The sequence below is a fragment of the Gracilinanus agilis genome, chromosome 3 (genome assembly GCF_016433145.1).
Source record: "Gracilinanus agilis isolate LMUSP501 chromosome 3, AgileGrace, whole genome shotgun sequence".
Classification (NCBI taxonomy): domain Eukaryota; kingdom Metazoa; phylum Chordata; class Mammalia; order Didelphimorphia; family Didelphidae; genus Gracilinanus; species Gracilinanus agilis.
The window spans coordinates 448422012-448447164 of record NC_058132.1 but is presented as its reverse complement, the minus strand read 5'-3'; the positions used below and the strand labels follow the sequence as shown (position 1 = coordinate 448447164).

The 25153-nt window shown below is 32.0% G+C and overlaps 1 protein-coding gene across 1 annotated transcript in view; it reads right to left on the bottom strand.

The window, feature by feature from the left end:
• The window catches only part of EPHA6 (EPH receptor A6), a 1373534-nt gene that overhangs the window by 1261919 nt on the left and 86462 nt on the right, over nt 1-25153 (bottom strand). Inside the window, exon 2 of the mRNA XM_044666934.1 lies at nt 18964-19028. Within this exon, the coding sequence (XP_044522869.1) occupies nt 18964-19028 (65 nt within the window). The remainder of the gene's footprint in view (nt 1-18963; nt 19029-25153) is intronic.

The window sequence follows — 25153 nt, the reverse complement described above, 5'->3', positions numbered from 1 at the left end:
GTGAAGGGGAAAGTAGGAGCATGAATCATGTAACCATGTTAACTTTTCTAAAACATGAATATTGATAAATGTTAAAAAAATAAAATCATGACTTAAAAAACAGAATTGGGCTAATGGAATCTAATGACTCCATGAGACATCAAGAAACAATCAAACACAAACAAAAGAATGAAAAAAAATTGAAGAAAATGTGAAGTATCTCATGAAGAAAAAAAACTGACCTGGAAAAAAACAGGAGAGAAAAATGTAAGAATTATTGAACTACCTAAAAGCCATGATCAAAAATAGAGCTGAAACTATCTTTCAAGAAATTATCAAAGACTACTACTTTATATTCTAGGACCAGAGGGCAAAATAGAAATTGAAAAATCCAATGATTATCTACTGAATGAGATCCTAAAAGCATAACACTCAAAATATTACATCCAAATTCCAAAATTCCCAGATCAAGAAGAAAATATTGTCAACAGTCAAAAAGAAACAATTCAAATATTGTGGAGCCACAGTCAGAATAGAAAAAAAGTTTTATCAGCTTCTATATTAAAGAATTGGGGGGTTTGGAATATAATATTGCAGATGGGAAAAAAGTTAGGACTTCAACCAAGATTAAATTACCCAGCAAAACTGAGCATAAACCTTTGGAGTAAAAAAATCAGTATCCAAAATGACAGTGCTTTCAAGCATCCCTGATGAAAAGACCAGAGCTGAATGAATACTTTGGCTCTCACATACAAGACTCAAGAGATCATAAAAAAGAAAAAGTAAACAGGAAAGAGAAATCAAAAGATATTCAATAAGGTTACACTGTTTACATAGCTATATGGTGTAAAAGTGAAATTTGGGAAATGCCATCTAAAAGCATATATATATATTTACTGTGGACACGTGGGGACCTTAAAACTACATTTCCCATGGTCCAACGGGTTTCCGGTTTGGTTCTTTGGGCGTGGGGATGCCTATGTCACCACACAGAGGTCAGTTTAAATCTCCTGGGTTAGGAGGAAGTCGCCCTCTTAGCTAGGAGACTCAGGAAGAGACGGGAGGTAACAATAATGGCGGGGTGGCAGTTTTGAATTCTTACAAGCGAGTGGTCAATTTATCTTTATCAGCATGGCTTTTATTAAAATACTATTCTTCCTTTTGATCTCAGCCCTCATCATTTTTAATCATAACAATGGGAATGATTGTCCTAAGAAATTTTTCATTATTAAGGCATTTATAAGTTATATATATATATATATGGGGAGAGAGAGAGAGAGAGAGAGAGAGAGAGAGAGAGAGAGAGAGAGAGAGAGAGAGAGGAAAAGAAGAAATATGGGAAAAATTATCACAAATAAAAGAGGCATGAAAGACCTTTTACAATGAAAGGAAAGATGAGGTGGTTGGGAAGGGGAGCACATGAACCTTACTTTCAGCCAAAGAGGGAAGAACGTACAAAATCAACTTGATATATAAAACCATATTATTATACAGGAAAGTAGGACAGGAAGGATATATGAGAAGCGATGGGGCTGATAGAAAATAGGGCAAGTGGTCAGAAATTTAATGGGGATTAATAGGATAGAGAATAATACACAGTAATCATAACAGTGGAGAACATTTTCAATAAGTCTTTCTAATAAAGGCTTTATTTCTCAAATAGAGAGAGAAATGTGTTAATTATACTAGAACACAAGCCGTTCCTCAATTGACCAATAGTTAAGGAATATGAACAGGAATTTCTCAGACAAAGTAATAAAGTTCTCTATTGCCATGAAGTCATGCAAAAATTCTCTAAATCACTATTAATTATAGAAATTAAAGTAAAACAACTCTGAAGTATCACACTGCTATCAAATTGGCTATTAGAAACTGAAAATGCCAAAACGTGGAGGGGATATGGGAAAACAGACTCACTGCTGGGGGAGTTGTGAACTAATTCAATCATTCTGGAGACAATTTGGATTTATGCCCAAAGGGTTATAAAATGTATCTACCCTTTGACTGAGCAATACCATTAGTAGGTTTGAAACCCACGGTGATAATAAAAAAAAGATGAGGGATCTATATGTAGAAAAATATTTAAAGCAGCTCTTTTTGTGGGGGCAAAGAATTAGAAATTACAGGGATACTCATATATTGGAGAATTGCAGAGTTAGTTAAAATGTAAAAAAAATCATATTGTGCTGTAAGAAATGATAAACAGGAAAAGCTCAGAAAAACTAGAAAAACTTACATGAACTGAAGGAGAGTGAAGTAAACAGAACATTGTATCCAGTGACAGAAAAACTGTATAATGAACAACTCTGAATAACTTGTTCTTAGCAATAAAATGCTCCAAAATAATCCCAAAGTACTTATGACTTTAAAAAATGCCATTTGCTTCTAGAATATATATAGTAGAGCAAAAAATTACATTCAATTGGAAATCATAGAAGTTTTTATTAGAACGACATACATATATCCACATTCTTTGCATAGCACTTCAAAACAAGTGTTTAATGTTTTTTGTCTCTATGATATTTTTATGCAGGCAAGTATTTTTCTAATATATAAATATAATTCTGATTCTTGCCAATCTCTGGTTTTTCCCTCTTATACTTTTGGTATTTCCATTAAACTTTTCTAACAATTTTTTAAAATTACATTTGTGTTAAAGTCCATTTATTCATTATGTAATTTAGAATAATATATTTATTAATGTATCTACTTTACTTTTACATAATAACTGTTAATAGTGTTGGGAGAATACAAAAATATTATTTATATGCTCTGTAAGTTGTTATATTTTCAGTCTTTTTTAAAATGTAAAATGTTACATGGACACACACACATATACCTCAATCCTATCCTTGAATAACACAAAGATAAATAGCTCACATATTCATTCTATGCACTGACGCTATTTATTTAATTTCAGGCTAAGCTGGTAATTAAATCATTCAGCTGACATCTGAATGGAAATACAGTTAACACAGAAAAAAGCATTTTCTACTTTGGCTCTACTAGATGCATTTATGTCATTCAATCAGTCAATAAGCATCTATTAAGAACTTACTAGGAGAGAGGAAAGAAAATAGTTATTTATATATCATCATCTACAGTGCCATGCAGTATGCTAAACAATGAAAATACACATATAAACCAAAAGAAAGTCCTTGTACTTAAGGAGACTATATTCTAATGGAGGAGGACAACACATAAAAGGGAGCTAAAAATGTACTTTTGTGAAAGGAAATATGTTGGAGGCATCCTGAGCCAGGAGAGGAATGTAGGATGGCAAGTCTGGGTAACCTCTCCAAAATGAGGGCAACAGAAGAAACAATCACAGGGAAACCAATTCCCAATTGATTCCACCACATGCAACAATGAGGTGAGTGGATAGCACAGAATTATTTGCATATATTAATAATAAAGCCAAAGAGTTTCCATAATTATATAATTTTTAAGGGAGAGTATTTTTAAATTAAATTTCAGACCATAATACTTGGAAAAACCACATAGTTAGACTGCTCTAACACTATGTAACAAATATCTTTGCATTTAAAGGTATACCCAAAAAAGCATATATGAAAATACACACTAATTGCATGTAAACCATACCTCAATATGTGGAGAGGATAGAAGATGAGGTACAATAGGGAAAGTGGAAAGAAAAAATTGTAAAAGGTCCTCACTTAATTTCTGTCATCATGCAAAAAGTAGCAAATACTTAACATGTTCCCACTAGAGGCTTATGGGAGAAGCCTCTGATTCTAGAATATGTACTAGATAAGACTAAGTCTTAGCCACTCAAAATCATAGCATTAATTAAAATGCTATCCTTAGAAAATATGATGAAATTAATAATTTTATAGCATTGATGCCTCTAAAAATTAGATTCACTGCAAGGAAGAAAAAAAAAAGAAATGATATTTTAAGAATGGAAAGGATCAGGAGAATTATTTTGTACTGTCTATTCATGCCCATAGAGGAAGAGCTGCTAAGATGTCGCTGTCCATGGTACCAAAAACCAGTCTGCAAAATTGGTCTCAAAAGGAAACATTCATTAATTATAAATACAGTAAGTATATAGTATTACATAATAGATTCAGACAAAATAGAAAAAAAACTGTAGTCAAATATTTTGATGAATGATCCAGAGTGTTGGACCTATGAATATTAAATTATGAATGAAAAACCTTACTTACCATTTTTAATTTATTTTATTTTATTTCTTTACATGCCCATTCATTTTTTAAAATCTTTGCTTTCTTTCTTAGAATCATTACTACATATTGGTTCTTAGGGAAAAGAAAATTAAGGGCATAGGGAGTTAAGTGATTTGCCCAGGGTCATGCAGCTAGGAAGTGTCTGAGACCAGATTTGAACCCAGAACCGCCTATCTCTAAGTTTGGCTCTCAATCCACTGAGCCATCAAGCTGTTTCTGAAACAATTTTGAATAATTATTTTCTGACATTCTGAGATCCACTTTCTCTCTCTCCCTCCATTTCCCTAAGATGGCAGAAAATACAACATGCTATGATAAATGTACATTTCCATGTTTGTCAAATGATGAAAGAAGACACATATCACACATACAAGAAAAACACTTATGAAGAAGCTAAAGTGAAAAATGGTTTACTTCAATCTGCATTTAGAATCCATCAGTTTCTTCTATAGTGGTAAACAGTTTTTTTTTTCATTATGAGTCTCTTGGACCCTTCATTGCTGATAACAATCAATTCATTCACAGTTGCTATTTGCAAATTATTGCTGTTACCATATACACTGTTATTCTACTTTTGCTCACTTCAGTTTGCATCTCATCTTTAAGGCATTCCATGCTTTTTAGTTTACTTTCCCTGTAACTTTGGGAAGAGCTGCTCTAAAGAACAGCTGCTTTGATCACTATCTCTCCAAAATGGATACTTCTTAGTGTTAGTCCAGAGACTACTAGCCTCAACATCTTTAGCAAATGAACCCTGTTCCCCTCTGTTATTAGTGAGCACTAGTATATATAGTATATTTTATAGGATTGTTTAATGGTTTACAACCCTTTGATTGAGAACTATCTATTTATATGCCTTGGCCTCTTACATATCAAGGAATAGCTTTTAGATACATTAATTTTATTTGTGAAATAGAATTTCAATTTCATGTAATCACAATTATATATTTTATGTCAAGTAATTGACTATCCCTTTTTATTGAAGCATATATTTCCTTCCTATCATTCAGAAAGTGATATGATCAGTTTCTCTTTTAATTATTTCATGGAATGATTTTTAATATTCAAATTTCATATGCATTTTGAATTCCTGACTATATTATATGATGATAGTAAGCTTAATTTCCTCTTTATTATTTTCCAGTATTTCCAAAACTTATTAGATAGTGAATATTTTCCCTAAGAGTTTCGTATTTTTTAATTTATCAAATATATGATTATTGAGTTTCCTTACTGGAGTTTGGTCCATTGATCTATTTTTTGGTCTACCAACATTAAATATCAAATTTTTTGAAGACTGTGACTTTATAATATTGTTTGAAGTCTGGAAGATCCATCATGTTTTCAATCACAACTTCTTTTTCATTATTCACATTTATATTCTATTCTTTTATTAATCCAGATGGATTTTATTGTTTGATCAAGTTCTATAAAGTATCTCTTTGATAACTTGAATGGTATAATATTTTAATCATAAGTTACCTCTATTTGTACTATTATTTTTCTTATATAGAAATAGCCTTTCCATGAATATTACATATTCATTCCTTGAACTCATTAAATTATTCTTTACTTCTTTAAGGCACACTAATTCTGTCAACAGAATAATTTTGTGTTCTTTGGTAGATTAAATTCTAAATAAATATTTTATTTATTTTTTGTTATTTTGAAAAGCATTTTTTATTATTGATTCCTTGGGGCTTTGTTTTGTGCAAAAATGCTGCTTATTTTGTGGATTTATTTTGTAGCCTTCAGATTTGCTGAAACTACTGCCACCATTAATATTTTTACTGATTCAATAGGATTTTCTAAACAAACCATCATATCATCAGCAAATATTTGGAAGTAAATAGAGATTCTGGGTTGAGTTCACCAGGTTTGTATGTTTCTACATTGAAATGGAGGGTTGGAAGAATGAGATACTGTCTATGTCTCTCTAGTGGACCATGCTAATAGAATGGAAGCCAGTGACGTTAAGTTATTCCCAGATTTGGAATTGTGAGGTTTGCACAATGCCCATATTCATTTTTCATATGATATTTTATGGGTTGGTAGGATGATGAAAATATCACAAATAAAAATGTTTTAGTTGAATATTTTAGTTTTTTTAATGGAAGAATTGCTTTATCAAAAATTGACTTGGGGAAGATAACTCTAAGTGAAAGTTGTATTACTAAATTATATTTAATAAAATAGGCTATCCTTATTCTCCTTTTGTAAAACACCTGGTTTAGCTTTAGTTGTCTGTCCATGTTCTATGCTTTCACTAAATGTGAACTTTTTGAGAACAGGGCAAGCCTTGCATATAATGGACACTTAACAAATATTAGTTCAATGAATTTTTTAAAGGCTTCCCAAATCTCATTATATATTATAAAAAGTTTAAATTTATAGATATCATTTTTAGAGTCTATAATTAGGATAAATTTCTTATCATGAAATTGGCAATATATAAGAATTTATGTAATTATATTTTAACAATGAGCAGATTTTTAGTTGTAGTCTTTTCAGAAATATTCATTTAGTTTCCTCTGGCTCAGAAAAATGTCACAAATTTATTCCTTAATCCTAATAGGGTACCAAAGCTAATCAGTACTTTAAGATTAAATCTGTGAAAATCAAAAAGAATGAGACTCACATAAGTACTAAACTCAAATTCTTGCTAATAACCCTCAGAACCCACAAATAGCTCTGAGTCTGCAATAATGTTCCTATAATTTTATACTAGTACAAGGAAACATTTTTATTTCTTTTACTTTAGCAGCATTTGTTTTACTCTTTGGGGGCATTCTTTGTTCTCTGTTTCTAACAAGGATATTCTGCTTAGGGGAAGTGAGAAAATAATTTTAAACAGGAGTAAATGAGAGCCTAACTTCAAGTAAAATCTCTAATATAGGGGCAGCTGGGTAGCTCAGTGGAGTGAGAGTCAGGCCTAGAGACAGGAGGTCCTAGGTTCAAACCTGGCCTCAGCCACTTCCCAGCTGTGTGACCCTGGGCAAGTCACTTGACCCCCATTGCCTACCCTTACCACTCTTCCACCTATGAGACAATACACCAAAGTACAGGGGTTTAAAAAAAAATCTCTAATATACCTTATGCAGAATGACTATTCTGCTAGTTAGCTTTTATGCTATCAAATATATCCTTGTTATCTGTGATAATGTTATTTGTTTATTGGTATGATTTTGAAGACACACATCAAAGTTGCCATGAGAGGATAGTAGAACAAAACCTGAAAATATAAAATTATTTTCCCATTTTCTTATAAATGTAATTTTTCAATTAATCCATTCAACAGAATTAATTAGTAGCCTTCTATTTTTTCAAACTCTTTTAAAATTATAATTACATCAAACTGGAAGAGGTTGAGAATAATATGAATTCCAATTTAATTTCAGCTGTGATATCAAAAATAACATATGGGGAGATTCTGCACAACATAATAAATGAAAATATTGGGAAAGAAGATGGATACTTTATACACGCACACAAACAGGTCACAGAATGGAATATAAATACTTAGTAAAAAATTTAAGACAGATAAAAGATACAAGAAGACATGTATAAAGGAAGAAAGTAATCACAATAAAATATAATAGGTTATCATAGTGTAAGTAATGTGCATAACTTTTAGCAAAGCACTTATGAAAACACTTCATACCATCTTGTTGAACAACATGGAAAAATAGTTGGGAGAATCACATAGATTTGTTAATGGATGAACAGAAGCGAAGTCAAGATGGCGATTAGAAGCAGCAAAAGTTGAGTCCTCTTCCACACTTCCACTTCTTAAAACTCTTCCACACAAATAAAAAACAAAGCACTTCCAGGTAGACAAAAAAAAATACAGCAACAGGACAGAGTCAGGGGACCCTACTGCTCGAATCAACTTAAAAAGGTACACGAGAAAGCTGAATTCTTGGGCTTAAAGAAAAGAAAGAAGGAAGGTCCCATGACGCTTCCCTCACCTACTGTGCTGAGACTCTGGAGTTTGCTGGCATATTGGAGTGAGGGTTTCATTCTAGAGGGATTGCCTTGATACTACAGTTACTTGAGGCTCAGGGCTCTGACCACAGCGGGCAAGGAGGCAGCTGGAGGAAAGGGGCAGAGAGGAAGGTAGCCTGGTTGCAGCCTTCAGCTTAATCCTCTTAATCCAATCTAGCAATAGTGCAGATAAGAAGCTGTCAGAGGGCAGGGAAGCTCAATCTCCAAACTCCTCCCCTAACTACTGCACTGAGACCCCCAGTAAGAATCCAGCTGACTGGGATCCAAGGGAGAAGGCTGCAGCCATGACAGAGTACCTTGGTACCACCACGGGAAGCTTAGGGCTCTGACCAAGCAGTTGGTAGGAAGGTGGCTGGCAGAAAGGAAGAGAGGAGGACAAGGGTAACTACCTTCAACCCCCACACCTTCACCTTAAACTTCAGCTTCTGCTGGCAGCTAGGGAAGGTCTGATCACAGGGCTCATTAATACAACAGGTCAGCTTCATCTGCCTAATCCTGTTAACCATCAGAGCAGAGAAGAAACCCCTTTGGGACAGAATACCCCAAACACACAGATCCAAATAAACAGAGAAGCAAGAACTCAGCCAATAAGGAGGGGAAAAGAAGGAAAAAATATGAGTAAACAACAGAAAAAGAAAAAAGAAATTACAATTGACAGCTTCTATTCAGGTAATGAATAAAGAACAAATGGAACAGAGGATGAATGGGGAATATCAAGCAAAAACTCAGAAACCCCAGCAAATTGGCCCCAGGCTTGGGAAGAACTCAAAACACAATTCAAATGGGGATATCTAGCAGCCTCTTGTGCTTGGCTTTAAATGTTTTGTATCATTGATTTAGATGATGGTTTCTATGGAAAATTTGTTAAATTTGCACTTTATAAGCATGAAAGGAAAACCAATAGATTGGTTGAAAGAATTAGAAAACAAAAAAAACTTTGAAGAATCAATAAAAATGTCACTAATTTAACAAGATTGAATTTAATAAGGATAAATGTAAAGTCATACATTGGTCAAGTCTCCAAGATGAATTTGATTGATTCTAGACCCAGACCTCTATCTACTGTGCCACCTTCCCCCGACCCCATATATTACAGATAATATAAATGGGAGCATAAGTAGAAAGAACATAGAAAAATAACATCATTTGATATATGTTTAAAAACACCCATACGGAGAGAGAGAAACATATACTTATAACCAGAAATAATTGGAAGAGAACAGATTTATAAAAAGAGGCCTTGGAAGGAGAACTAACAACTTAGCATAAAACCTTAATTACCACCAGCAACAACAAATAGACCCCTCAAAAATTAGAATAGGCCACAGAAGTTAGATACTGCAAGAAGCAAGAAGAAAATATATATAAAAAGAAAAATCTTACAAAAAATTTAGAAGAAAATCTGTCAGATAGCCTTGAATGTTTCTTGTGTCATAGACTTTTCTGTCAATCTGATGAAATCTATAAATCCTTTCTCAAAAGAATGTTTTCAGATGAATAAATCATGACTAACCTTCCCCAGCCTCAAAAGTCAATGTAATCCTACTGTAGAAAAAAATAGGATCTTAATTATTCCAATAATTCTTGATGGATTGAGGTGAACAGAAAATTCAAATAAAACAATAATATAATAAATATAATAAAAAAATTAAATATAGGAATAAAAAGAAAAATTAAAAGGCCAATACAAGTGAATAATAAGAAGTTTACATACATATATACATACATATGTTATATATAAAGGGAGGGGGAAAATACAAGTTTTTTTCAAAACTTTATGTAATCAGGGTTCATAAAACGAGTAATATAGGACATAGGGCCATTGAGTGATTTTATTATGTTTAATTGATATTAAAATAACAAATAATGAGAGGAGGCAAGGATACTTCCAGGACAAAAAGGGGAGAATGGGGAAAATCTTAAACCATATTATGCCTAAAATAATTAATAGCCCACTTATTGAGAAACACACAAGAAGAATATGAATACAATTACAAAACATTTTGCACAAACAATGGCAATTCTAAATAATTTGAGAAATATTAATCACATAGGAATAAGCAGAACTAATATAATAAAAATAACAATGCTACCTCAATTAATTTCTCTAATGAACAAAATAATGCTCAAATTACTTAGTTTACTTTAAAGCATTAGAAAAATACTAATTATATTCATCTTGAATTTCAAAGGAAATGAGGAAAAATAATGGGAAGGAAGGGAATCTTGCAAGACCATATCTCAAGCTAAACTATGAAGCAGTAATTTTAAAAGACCAAGCTTTCAAAGCACTATATCTTTATGTTTTGATGATGATAGACATTCTTATTTTAATTTTGATTCTATCAGTAAAACATCTACTTGAAAACCATTTGGGGGTAGCTCAGTGGATTGAGAGTCAGGCCCAGAGATGAGAGATCCTAGGTTCAAATCTGAACTCTTCTTGAAAATATTTCCTAGTTGTGTGACCCTGGGCAAGTCACTTAATCACAACTGCCCAGAGTTTAAGAAAAACAAATATTGGTACTTGTTATTAAATGGAGAGGTTAATCAGTAAAATAATAATAATAGTAACAGAGAAGCAAATAAAACTATTAGTCTAATCTTTGATAAACCCAAGACTCCAGTGGATAGGGGGAACAACAAATTGACAAAATTACTAGGAAAACATGAAAGAAATCTGGCATGGATAACTGACATAAAAGATCAGATCAAGAGAAAATAAAAAAAGAAAGAAATTACCTTTCCATTTTTATGGAGAAGAAGAGTTGATAACCAAAATAGCCATACTATAAAATGGAAAATGTTGAAAACATAACAATATTTTCCCCAAATAATATGAATCTATCTATGCTTAGAAGGGAATTATTTAACTCAGAAAAAATTCTATGTATCAAGTTTCTCTGAGAAAGGTCTCACTTCCAAAATACACAAAAAAATAAATAAAATTCATAAAAAATAAAAGCCTCTACTCAAGTAATAAATGGTAAAAGAATATGAACTATTGTTCCTAAGGGAACACTCATAATACATCAATAGTCATATAAATATGTTCCAAATTGCTGATAATTCAATGAATGCAAATTAAAGTAATTCTGAGTTACTACTCCATACTCATTAGATTGGCAAAGTTGACCAAAAAGATAACATATGTTGGAACCTTTGCAGGAAAAGAGGAACATGAATACATTGCTGAATCTGCTGTGACTTGGTGCAGCTATTCTGGAAAGTAATTTAGAATTATGCCCCACATTTAACAAACTATGTATACTATTTGACCCAGATATAATGATATTAGGCTTATACTTAAAATGACTTAAAAATAGGAAAACAACTAGTTTATACTAACATATTCGTAATTGTTCTCTGTGTGTGTATGTGATGGTAAACAATTGAAATCTCTAGATGTGGTGACAGAGGTTTTTAATACCTTCTGTTGGAGGCTGAAAGATATCTTGAGCTTAAATAGGAAATGAGGCAAAATCTGATTGATGTCTGAATTAAGTTTAGCACAAAAATGGTGAGTCCCTGGAAATCAGCAAGGGATGTGGCAATTATGTAAGTAAGGAAGTGGGAGGGAGAAAAGAGGAAGAAGAAAGGATGAATGAGAGAGGAAGACAAAGAAAAGTAAAGGATGGAAGAAGTAAACGAGAAGGAAGAAAAGGAGGAAAGCAAAGAAAAAGAAAGTGAGGGGAAAAGGAGGAAGAAGAAAAGGAAAAAAAGGCAGAAGAGAAAGAGAAGAAGAGGAAACAGGAAGAAGAGTTTTAAAACAGTACAATTTAACACATTTAACCAATTTAAAGTCATCATGATGACATTAAAACCCTAACTTCATAGCTCCTAATTTCATGTCAATTAACCTGGTTTCTCCAAGGCCAGGTTAATGGATGTACAAATGTTGAAGATCCTACTCAAGTTATAAAGTTATAAAGGTGGTACAGATTTAGTAATAGAATAACATGCCTACTGTGTAAGACTAATTTACTTAATTTTCAACAAGTTCATCAGGGAATGCATTGCATAGTGATGAAGTTTTTAGTACAAGTTCAAATATATCAACTAAGATATGGAGAAGTTTATAACCTATTCTATGTAAACAAAGAAATTTAGATCTGGAAGGAATCTCAGTGGACCTCTAGGACAACTCAAAAATGAATCCAAAGTATGAACACTTGATAAGTGCCTGTCTATTTTCTGTTTCAAGATTGCAAAGGAAGGGAAATTCAACACCTTCCTAGGTATTACATTACACTTTTGAAAGGATTTGGTTGTTAAAATGTTTTCTTGACACTAAATCTAAATTACTTTCCAGGGATTGCTTCATATCCTGACATCTGTGACTAAAAGAACATGTCTACTCCCTCTTCCATTTGACAGCCTTTGAAATATTTGAAGACATCTAACATGTTAACATGCAGTAATATCCCTCATTCACTTTCCATTTTTACCAGGGTAAATTTTATAATTAAAGGATGACTTCTAGAAGATGGAGGATATATACTAATAAAATATTTTGAAGGTCTGAAAAGTAAAAAATATAAAATTGTAACATTTATAGAAATCACAGATGTAATTTATTACAATTTATCTATTATTTTCTTTTGTTACTTTTACCCATGACATCTTAAAGCGACTTGAACCATACTTCAAATAGATCCAAAACCATCACATTAGTGGAGATTCCCCATGAATGTAAAATTTTCAACTCATTCATACCTTATTATCCAGTTAAATGCTTACTTATATCCTTACATAGGTCCTCTCTAAAGGAACTATTCAACACAGTGGAATCTGTCTTCAAACTATTTTAATGTACTACTGATATCCCTTATCCTTATTATACAAATGATTTGCCTCCATTTGTAATTTACACACCCTTAATGATACTGTCTATATTTCTTATGTGTGATTGGTGATATAATACTGCCTGATTCTACATACTATGGGGGAGAAAAGGGGAACTGAAGATAAAATAGGGCCATGAAAAGAAACATTTGACTCTTTTATTAACAAAGGAAGATATAGAGCTTTCTCTGATTGGATCAGAACTCTATTGATCCAGAAATTTCCCAATAACTTGGCTAAATATATATAAAAAAAGGTTATAGATAAAAAAAAGTGCTTCAAGACATTGAGTGTGGAGAAACTGCAGAAAGGAAGAAAAGTGACATTTGTATAGGTGCTAGAGCTAGGTTTACAAGATACCTTGAATGAGTTTTTATAACCAGGCAACTTCTTTAATTTTTCTTATTTTAACAAGAGAAATAACAATATCAATGCCATTTAAATCTCCTGAAACTCACTAGTCCTCATTGTGCTATAATTTTATAAAAGCATTTACCTTAATTATTGTAGGCATTCTAAAAACTGTTTTCCCCTCTCCCTTTATTAACCATCCACAGCCTTCAAGGAAGTATAGAGACATCCCAGGACTGAGGGCCATTTTGAATCTTTTTGGTTTGGAGGATGTTCTACTGTTAGAAGCTTCTAGTTGGAGCACCATGATTTTATGGCCTAATGATGAAATTTTTATCAATTAATGTTTCAATGATTATATGTGATAGTTTGAATAATGTATACATTTAAAATACTGATATTATTGTTTTTAAGGGAAATCTGAAAGACCAATGTCATAGATCAACAACAACAACAACAAAAAGGATTTGGCAAACTGAAGGTATTTTTTCCACTTCTTTTTAAACTTATATGCATGGTTGCTTTGATATATTTTCTTTCTTGTTTTGTTTGAATGAATTCTTATAGAGTTACTCATGTTTAATTTTAAATGTCACTTTGCTTGTTCCCAAGTTTCAATTGTAAAGATTAAAAAGTTATATTTTATTATACCTTTAAACCTTACCCAGAAGTGTTCAATCTGACTGTGGTAATAATTATATAGTGATATGCTTAATAAAGTATTTTGAGTTGAACCAAGATAAAGCAATTCAGGCCATTTTGATACTGAAATCATAACAGAAATATTCCAGTGAGGGGGGACATTACCGAGGGATCCAAGAACTTCAACTCAAAAGACATATCCTTTTCTCCTTTCTCTCTTCCCTGAATAATAACATAGGATCTCCATTTTCCAGATTCTGGGATTTCTGCACTGTACAATGTTACCTATCCTCTAAATAAAAGATCACACTATTGTATCTCTTATGTTGTCATAATTCTGGAGCTGAAGTCTTGAAACAAGGTTTTGAGTCATAACTCAGGCACATACTGGTTGTATGAACAAGACAAGTCACACCCCCTTTAGTCATAGCTTCCTCATTACAAGAGAGATGACAATGATTGCATTACCTATCTCATAAGGCTGTTGTGAGAATCAGATAAACTAATATATGCAAAAGGTTTTGAAAACTTTTTTGAAAATTAAAGAAATCTGAAAAAATCTAAAAATTTTTAAAAATTTGAAAATTTGAAAAGTCTAAAAACATATTACCTGTTTCTCCTTTGATAATTCTTTAATTCTTATTATAACTACATTGGTTAGGAAATATTTCTTCAGTTTATGTTTTTGTCTAATTCTATTTCTACTTATTCATATCCATATAAACGATTTCAGGTTATTTATAATATATCTCATGACAATAAAGATACCTTGAGGTCTAATATATTTGCAATTATAAACTTTGATTCTAATTCAGGATTAATTACCTTAAAAACGATTGAAATTTAAAAATACATGAAAGTACCAAGCTAGGTCAATTTATTTATTTATCCATATAGCAAAGAAAATAGAATAGATAGAATATTTTAATTTTTGTTTGTTTTAAATTCAGAGAAGTGTCTAGAAGACTCCCTATGGACATGTGGGAGACTTTGAGACTACATTACCCATGATTCCAATGGGTCTTAGGGCGTGGGGACGTCAAAGGTCCCCATGCAGGGGGCAGTTTAAATGAGAGGAGGACCTGGCATACCAGAGGGAAAGGATGGGCTCCAGTGGTAAAATTAAAAGATAGACAAGGTCATATATATATTTTACCAACATGGCCATGGCTTTAATTAAACTACTAATTTCTCTTATTATATCGGTCTTTATCATTTTTAATCATAACATTTTAAAATATAATTTTAATATTTGGTTGTAGTTATTTGTATTTAACATTCATTTTGATATATAGGAGAAAATATAGTAACTTGTTTTTTAATTTTTTTCACTAATTTATGTCTGTTTTGCTACTTTTTCATTTTTTTTTTTGCTAAAGAAAAATGAATTGACATGACTATAATACTCCCTTGTTCCAATTAAATTTGATTCAAAATCAAATGTGCATCTAAATAAAATTATAAAAACGATTTATTAGATACTTCATTTGTAATTGTTTAAAATTCTCATGCACATGGTGTTCCTTTGGTCTTTTCATACTAGGCAAAAGGTAAAATTGAATGTAATGGACTTCTGTGCTAGCAGCAACGCAATGACCCAGGACAATTCTGAAGGATTTATGGAAAAGAATGCTACCCACATTCAGAGGAAGAACTACAGGAGTGGAAACAGAAGAAAAACAACTGCTTGAACACATGGGTTGAGGCAGTCATGATTGGGGATGTCGACTTGAAACTACCACACCAATGCAACCATCAATAATATGGAAATAGGTCTTGATAGATGACACTTGTTAAAACCAATGGAAATCTGCTTTGGCTGTGGGGGAGGAGGGTTTGGGAGGGTGAAGGGAAAAGTGAAAACAGGAATCATGTAACCATGGAAAATTTTTCTAAAAAAATTAAAAAAAATTATGTGATTGAGAGTTATTGTTATCACATTACACTTTTTAAATCATAACTAGGGGAAAAGATAAATTAAAAAATGATACTTCAATATGATTTTTCAGTATTGTTTTTATGCCAAACCACTATTCAGAAATAATCTGCATATTCCAAGCTGTCTATGTTTTGGTAATAATAATTACAAAAATAATCTATATTACTATATTGGAGGTGATATTAGTACATGTTAGATTAATATGTTGTTGGAAATTTCTAATTACTAAAAAAGGATCATCTAGGCCAGTGATTCCCAAAGTGGGTGCTACCACCCCCTGGTGGATGCTGCAATGATCCAGGAAAGTGGTGATGGCCACAGGTGCATTTATCTTTCCTATTAATTGTTATTAAAATTAAAAAAAAATTTCCAGGGGGCTAAATAATATTTTTTCTTGAAGGGGGCTGTAGGCCAAAAAAGTTTGGGAACCACTGATATAGGCTAAAGTAGAATTTCATTCAGCTTTATTACAAGTACTACTAGCCCTCTCTAATATTTATTGGATGAACATATTTCAGGAAATAACCTGGAAGCTAATTACCCAAATATTTAACATTTTACAAATAGGAAACTAAAGCTGCTTATAAGAAATTAAAATTAGTTTAGGAATTCATGGCTTTCAAATATAGGTTAAAGGGATTTTTCAATAATATATCCTTGAAAAATCATCTCAGAACAGAAAAATAAGAAAATAAAATAATTATGTTATATTATATTTAAAAATCAGAAATATACATATATTTATGTTTCATTTTATATTATGTGTTCCATTTATGTATAAATGCACATGTAGATTTAAAAGTTCTAAATATGTAGTATCAGTCTTCTTTTGAAATTGTTCTTTCCCTACACACACGTAAACCAATATGCATACACATATATCTAATAAAATGTGCTGAGAATTTATTTTTCATATAATGTATCAATTCATACACATATATAAATATTATAAATTCATATATAATGCATAGTAAATATCTTAGATAAATAAACATATGTATATTAATTATGTATTTCTGTGTCTGGAATTTGGGTCAGAGACACCATTTTGTTTGATGCATTTACATTTCTACATCCTTGGAAATTCTAAGGAATACCTTCCTTTTTAACAAAATTTGAGTAAAAATTGAAGGGACAAAGAGCTCTTTTCCTTTGCATGTAACCTACCCAACCGTGGGGATGGGAGGGTGGATATGTTGATAGACCACCTCTTAATTATCTGTCACAAATTAAGGTTAATAAAGAGAGATGCTGAATAATGATTTCCTAAAAATCTATTTATTAGGCTGCTTGACCCAGTTTGGGTAATATTTGGTTGCAAGAGATCCATGGAGACCTATTTCTTTTTATTGATTATGATGCTGGCCTAACCAGTGAGCCTGATATAATCAATAAACATATTGTTACCCCAAAAATAGTCTCTCATTTTGTCCTATTTTAACCATAACAGCATAAAAATTAAAAACACTGCATCATTTAGATCTCTGATTTTTGGAAAACCAAAGTACATGTGTCTTATTTTATATTTCATATTAGTTGCACAACTATATCATTTAATGGTAATTATTTTGATTTAAAAAATGGTAAAATTTCAATCTGAAACCCAGGAAATAGAACATTGACAAAACTTTGGAAAATAAATGCTTAACGAAAAGAGTGCAAGATATAAGGCCTTGCCTTGCACACCAGCTATTTCTTAAAAATTAAAATGATAGTATAGATTTGTATGATGGGGCACATGAACAATTTTTATTTACTATAAAAGGAAAGAAGTACATCAATAAAATTATAATAATACCAAATGTGATAAGGCATTAATAAGGTTTAACCTATAACTGGTAATATCATACATTTTTAAAAAAATTGGCTAATGTACATTGGTGTTCTAATATATTGCCCTGGTAAATAAGGCAAATTATTTCCAAATTTCTAGTATGAAACTAAAATAGTGTACAACTTTTTAAAAACAACTTTTCTGTACAATATTAAAATGATCACTATTATGTAACAAACCTAAAAGTTATATAAAGTCATGGCTACAGGAATAGAACAATAAAAAGAACAGCAGATATTTTATAAGAATACATATTTTATATTAAGTTCTTTTAATTTGAAGCGTAGAAAAGGTGCTATCAAAATGAACTAAGAATACATGAAGAAAGAAGTTTAAAGTAAAAGATATCTTGTCTTATATAACTTTTTATTCATTTGTGAGAATTCCAGAACCCATTTACTATACACTTTAAACATTTTAACAATGATACTTGGAAAAAAATCCTTCTAATAAAGTCTATCACAGAAATACAGTCATACATTTGGAACTTTAAGGGACCTGATAGGATAATTAGGCTAAATCCATTTTACAAATGAGTACATTTATGATCCAGAAAAATCAATCAATTTGGGCAAAAGTTGGGATTTGAACCTAGATTTTTCTGCCTTCGAATCTAGCCAAAGTGATTAGACTTCATAATAAAAACAATACACACAATGTATCATATTGAAAACTATACACTGTTTTCCTATTGTAAAACTCCCTATTGAAAACCAATGTTAGCATAGTTAGTTTCATAACATCTGAATAGCATCTCTCTGTGTATGTGTATATATAAGTATATATACATATATGCATACATGTATACATGTTTACATATATATGTGCATATGCTGTTATGTATTCAATCTTTTCTAAAAAGCAACTTATAGGAGAAAAAAGACGTCTAAGTTGCTATTTCATATACATACCTTTATAAATACTAAATTAGCACTTATTATTCTGAATGTTAAGAATGCTTGTTTTACTTACATCCCAGTTTTTCCTTAATATTAGCTGTGATTCTGATATCTTTATCATATATATACATATATGTTATATATAAAAATTTAATGCACTTTTATTCTTAAAGCTATTCCCCCATTAAAATCATTGTTCACCCTATTTTTATCAATAGCTATAAAGCAAGATGACACTTAAAAGCCCCTTTAACTTACCCCATTTAATGGATATGTTTTCCATCCTAGCTCTCCAAGCACAGCTGTAGTATCAAGCAAGACAACTGAAATAAAAGAAAAACCAATTTAAAAACAGAATTTGAAAATTAGTTGAAGTTTTTAATTCCAAATTTGTTTGATTGTTCATTACAATTCATTCTATAAATTGCTCATTTGATATTTAGAAAAAAATGAGTCTCAATTGCAGCTTTTGGAGCTCTCTACCCAGAGAAGGCAAGGAGGCCAGATTACTAATCAAAAAAAGATTACAATGGGTCCCTTTGCTGGCACTGTATACAACTGTCACTGAATGACAACTGTATTGCCCCAAAACAGTTCTAGGATACAGATCCAAGGCAGAGAGGAGTGCTGTATTTTGGTGACAAGGGTGGAAGGGTCCTATTCACATTTTTAAAAGATCTCCCAGCATCACACAACTTTGAGAGCAACAAAAACTTGTGGAACCTCAGAACTAGGTCTGAAAATATTAGCAGGAAAAAATCCCATAATTTGGAACAGGGCCTTCCTTTCCCAAAGAGAACAGATCTCAACTTTAACATACAGTTGATAACATATGTACAACCTATATCATATTACTTGCCATCTCCATTAAGGAGGGGAAAGGATAAGGAGGAGAGAGAGAACATTTATTACAAAATTACATAAAATGATTACTAACAATTATATCAACATTTAATCAGGAAATAAATTTTAAAAAGAATCATTTGACTACCTAAAAAGCCATGATCATAAAAAGAAATTAGACATCATATTTCAAGAAATAATTAAGAAACTCTGATCTGATATTTTAGACCTAGGTGGTAAAAAAAGAGATAGAGAGAATCCACTGTTCACCTTCAACTGAAAAATCCCAAGAATTTAGAGCCAAATTTCAGAGCTCCCAGGTCTAAAAGAAAATATTTCAAATATCAAGAAAGAACCAATTCAAATATAATTCAGCCACAATCAGGATCACATAAAATTTAACCGCTTCTAAATCAATGGAGTGGAAGGTTTGGAACAGGATAATCTGGAAGACAAAGGAATAGGATTACAATCAAGAATAATCTACCCAGCAAAACTAAATGTAATCCTTCAGGGGAAAAAATAGATCTTTAGAAAATCACTTTCCCATATGAATTGACATAGATTAGAGGGAGGAGAAACTTAAGTCTGGGAGACTAAGTCTAGTGCCATAGTCCCAGCATGAAGTGATGAGGAGCTGTAAATGTAGAGAAGGGACTTATTTAAGAGATATGAAGGAAGAAACAATAAGACAATCACAGATTGGATATGTAGAATGAACATCAGTGAGGAACTATGTAAAACAATTAAGTTATAAGTCTGGGTGACTATAAAAACAGCGTTGTTCTCTAATAGGAAATTTGTGAAGAAGGCAGGATTTGGGGGAGGGAGGGATGAGTTTAGTGTCAGATATGAGTTTGAGATGCTTATAGGAAATATAATTTAAGATGCTAAAAAGGTAGTTGTTGACAGGAGACAAGCTCAAAAGAAAGATAAGGACTGTATAAATAGATATAAAAACAAATTTCATAGGGATTTTCTTAGACCTAAGGAGGCTGATTAGATAACCAAGAGAGATAGTACAGAAGATGAAGGGAGCCAATGCCAGACACTTGGGGGATACCTATGTTTAGTGGGAATGTCATGGATAAAGATCAGGCAAAGAAGCCTGAAGTATTTGAGGCAGGAAAGCAAGTAAACCGTATTAGAAAATTCTAGAAAGTAGAAGAGATGATTCAGAGGTGATGCACAGTGTCAGAGACTGAAAAGAAGTCAAGAAGAATGAAGATATAAAATGCAATTGAAAACATGTATTTGATAATTGGCTGATTTGGCCGCCTAGCTTTATACAAAGTTTTTCTTTGTGAAGAGCACAGAATGCGATTGAAAACATGTATTTGATAATTGGCTGATTTGGCCCTACCCTTATACAAAGTTTTTCTTTGTGAAGAGCACAGACACAAACCCTGACCATATCAGCACCATGATTTTTTCTCTAAACTGCCATTCTAAGAAGAGTTTGAATGAAAGAAGTTTTGAATAAAAGAAGGAGGGAAAGAGAAAGGAAAGGGAAACAAGTAGAATCAGTAAGAAGAATATGGTGATAGTCTCATGTAAAGAGTAAAGGACAACAGATTGCTAGACCAATTGTTAACATTAATATTAATAAAATGTTATATGAAATCGAGGGGGAAGTTAATAGTTACAAGCAAAAATGCCCAACACTTTACAATCCTGATTAGGGCAGGGAGGATTAAAAAGAAGGAAAAATGAAGACTGTGATAAAAAGGGAGTATATACCAGTTGCAGAATAATACAAATTGACAAAGTGAAGTGAGTAAAATAAGACAATTCATACAAGTCTAGCAATATTATTAAAAAAAAATCTACTTTGAAAGATTTAAGAATTCTGATTCAGTGTCATGACAAACCATGATTTTGAGGACCTATAAAGAAACTTTTCACATAGAGATGATAGACTTGAAATATAGAATGAAACATAAATTTTTGGACATGCCTACTTCATGGATTTATTTTGTTTGAGTATGCTTTCTCTGTTACCAATTATTTTTGTCACTCTCTTTTTTTATATTGGTAATGGGTTGCAAAGGAAAGGATTAGCAATAATGGGGACATTGAAATGTTTTTTTTTAAAAATAATGAGAGAGAAGAGAAGGATATCGAGAAATATTTCATAATTAGGACAGTTTTGAAATTAAGTTATCTTTAAGAAGCAAGCAGTATGAAATAGAGATTTAAAATTTCATATACAAACCTCTTTTGTCTTCTATATATATGCATTTATTCAGTTAGGGAGTTAAGTTAAAAATTACATTCAAGTTTGAGTATGTATATCCATATATGAATATTTAATTCAGATAATAATAGCTAAAATCTATATAATGTTTATGATGCACAAGGCACTGTGTTAAGTGGTTTACAATTATTATATCATTTGATCCCCACAACAACACTGCAGAGTAGATACTTTTCTAATTTCCATTTTACAGGAAAACAGAGATTAAATGACTTTCCCATGGAACACACAGCTAATAAGATTCTGTGGCTGCTAAATTTAAACTCAAGTTTTACTGACTATAGGTCTGGTGCTCTATGCCCTGAGCTACATAGATACCTCTTACCATTTTGAGTCAAACTCACCTGGAAAATTTATTAAATAATAGAGACAAGAATCACACAGAATGACAAGGTATAGATTGTTTGTAATCTGTATTAAAAGGGAAATCATCAATTGAAATATAAATGAATACCCAATGTTATTATGGGGGGAAATTTGGGGAAAATACTGGGAAAATACAGGGAAAAAACATCCTGATATAAATATTTATAGTTTGACCTTACGTTAGTCACTTGACCACTTTAACATCATTATAACACCTACATAATAAGGCGGTTGTGAGATAATATATGCAATGTGCTCTGCAAACTTTAAAGTGCAACATAAATTTGGCTATTCTTTTATTAGCAATAAAAGGTCATAATATTTTGAGAAAATATATATGTATATATAAACAAACTTAAATTTCTAGAACATAGGTAAGAATGTAGAAAACAACAAAAATGGGAAGAGTCGGAGGAGAAAGAATACATGAAACAAAGCAAAAGCAATAAAATTTCTTTAAATACAGGAGTTTATTCAGTGCATATGTACTTTATTTTTTTAAACATTTATTAATATTTATTTTTTTGAAAAGTTAACATGGTTACATAATTCATGCTCTTACTTTCCCCTTCACTCCCTGACTTCCCCCTCCCCCATGGCAGATGTGTATTTCCACTGATTTTAACATGTGTCATTGATCAAGACCTATTTCCAAATTGATGATAGTTGCATTTGTTTCGAGTCTACATCCCCAATCATGTTCGCCTCAACCCATGTCTTCAAGCAGTTGTTGTTCTTCTGTTTCCACTCCTGTAGTACTTCCTCTGAATGTGGGTAGCGTTCTTTTCCATAAATCCCTCAGAATTGTCCTGGGTCATTGCATTGCTGCTAGTACAGAAGTCCATTACATTCTATTTTACCACAGTGTATTGGTATCTGTGTAAAATATTCTTATGGCTATGTTTCTTTCACTCTGCATTAATTCCTGGAGGTCTTTCCACTTCACATGGAATTCCTCCAGTTTATTATTCCTTTGAGCACAATAGTATTCCATCACCAGAAGATACCACAATTTGTTCAGCCATTCTCCAATTGAAGGACATAACCTCATTTTCCAGGTTTTTGCCACCACAAAAAGCACAGCTATATTTTCGTACAAATCTGTTTATCTATGACCTCTTTGGGGTAGAAACCCAACAATGGTATGGATGGATCAAAGGACAGGCATTCTTTTATAGCCCTTTGGGAATAGTTCCTAATTGCCATCCAGAATGGTTGGATCAGTTCACAACTCCACCAACAATGCATTAATGTCCCAGTTGTGCCACATCCTCTCCAGCATTCATTACTCTCCCCTTCTTTCATTTTAGCCATTCTGCTAGGTGTGAGGTGATACCTCAGAGTTGTTTTGATTTGCATTTCTCTAATTATTAGAGATTTAGAACACTTTCTCATGTGCTTATTGATACTTTTGATTTCTTTACCTGAGAATTGCCTATTCATGTCTCTTGCCCATTTTTCAATTGTGGAATGGTTTGATTTTTTATACAGTTGATTTAACTCCTTGTATATTTGAGTAATTAGACCCCTGTCAGAGTTTTTTCTTATAAAGACTTTTTCCAATTTGTTGTTTCCCTTATGATTTTGACTTGATTATTTTTGTTTGTACAAAAGATTTTTAGCTTAATAAAATCAAAACCATTTAATTTACATTTTGTAATTTTCTCTACCTCTTGCTTGGTATTAAAGTCTTTCCTTTCCCAGAGATCTGACAAGTATACTATTCTGTGCTCACTTAACTTATTTATAGTTTCCCTCTTTATATTCAGGTCATTCACCTATTCTGAATTTATCTTGGTGTAGGGTGTGAGATGTTGATCTAAACCTAATCTCTCCCATATTGTTTTCAAAATTTCCCAGCAACTTTTGTCAAATAGTGGATTCATGTCCCAAAAGTTGGGCTTTTTGGGTTTATCATACACTGTCTTGCTGACGTCATTAACCCCAAGTCTATTCCACTGATCCTCCCTTCTATCTCTTAGCCAGTACCATATTGTTTTGATGGCTGCTGCTTTATAGTACAGTTTAATGTCTGGTACTGCTAGGCCCCCTTCCTTCACATTTTTTTTTCATTATTTCCCTGGATATTCTTGATCTTTTGTTATTCCAAATGAACTTTGTTATAGTTTTTCCTAATTCAGTAAAAAAGTTTTTTGGTAGTTTGATAGGTATGGCACTAATGGGTAGGATGGTCATTTTTATTATGTTAGCTCATCCTACCCATGAGCAATCAATGTTTTTCCAATTCTTTAGATCTAGTTTTAATTATTTGGAAAGCGTTTTATAGTTGTTTTCATATATTTCCTGTGTTTGTTTTGGTAGATAGACACCTAAGTATTTTATATTGTCTAGGGTGATTTTAAATGGTGTTTCTCTTTCTACCTCTTCCTGCTGTGATGTGTTGGAAATACATAGAAATGCTGATGATTTATGTGCATTTATTTTGTATCCTGCAACTTTGCTAAAGTTGTTGATTATTTCTACAAGCTTCTTAGTTGATTCTCTAGGATTTTTTAAGTACACCATCATATCATCTGCAAAGAGTGATAACTTAGTCTCCTCATTGCCTATTTTGATACCTTCGATTTCTTTTTCTTCTCTAATTGCTACTGCTAATGTTTCTAGTACAATGTTAAATAATAGAGGAGATAATGGGCATCCTTGTTTCACTCCTGATCTTATTGAGAAGGCTTCTAATTTATCCCCATTGCATATGATGCTTGTTGATTGTTTCAGGTATATACTGTTTATTATTTTTAGGAAAAGTCCTTCTATTCCTATACTTTCCAGGGTTTTCAATAGGAATGGATGCTGTATATTGTCAAAGACTTTTTCAGCATCTATTGAGATAATCATGTGATTTTTGTTTGTTAGCTTGTTGATATGGTCAATTATGTGGATGATTTTTCTAATATTGAATCATCCTTGCATTCCTGGTATAAATCCCACCTGATCATGGTGGATGATCTTCTTGATCACTTG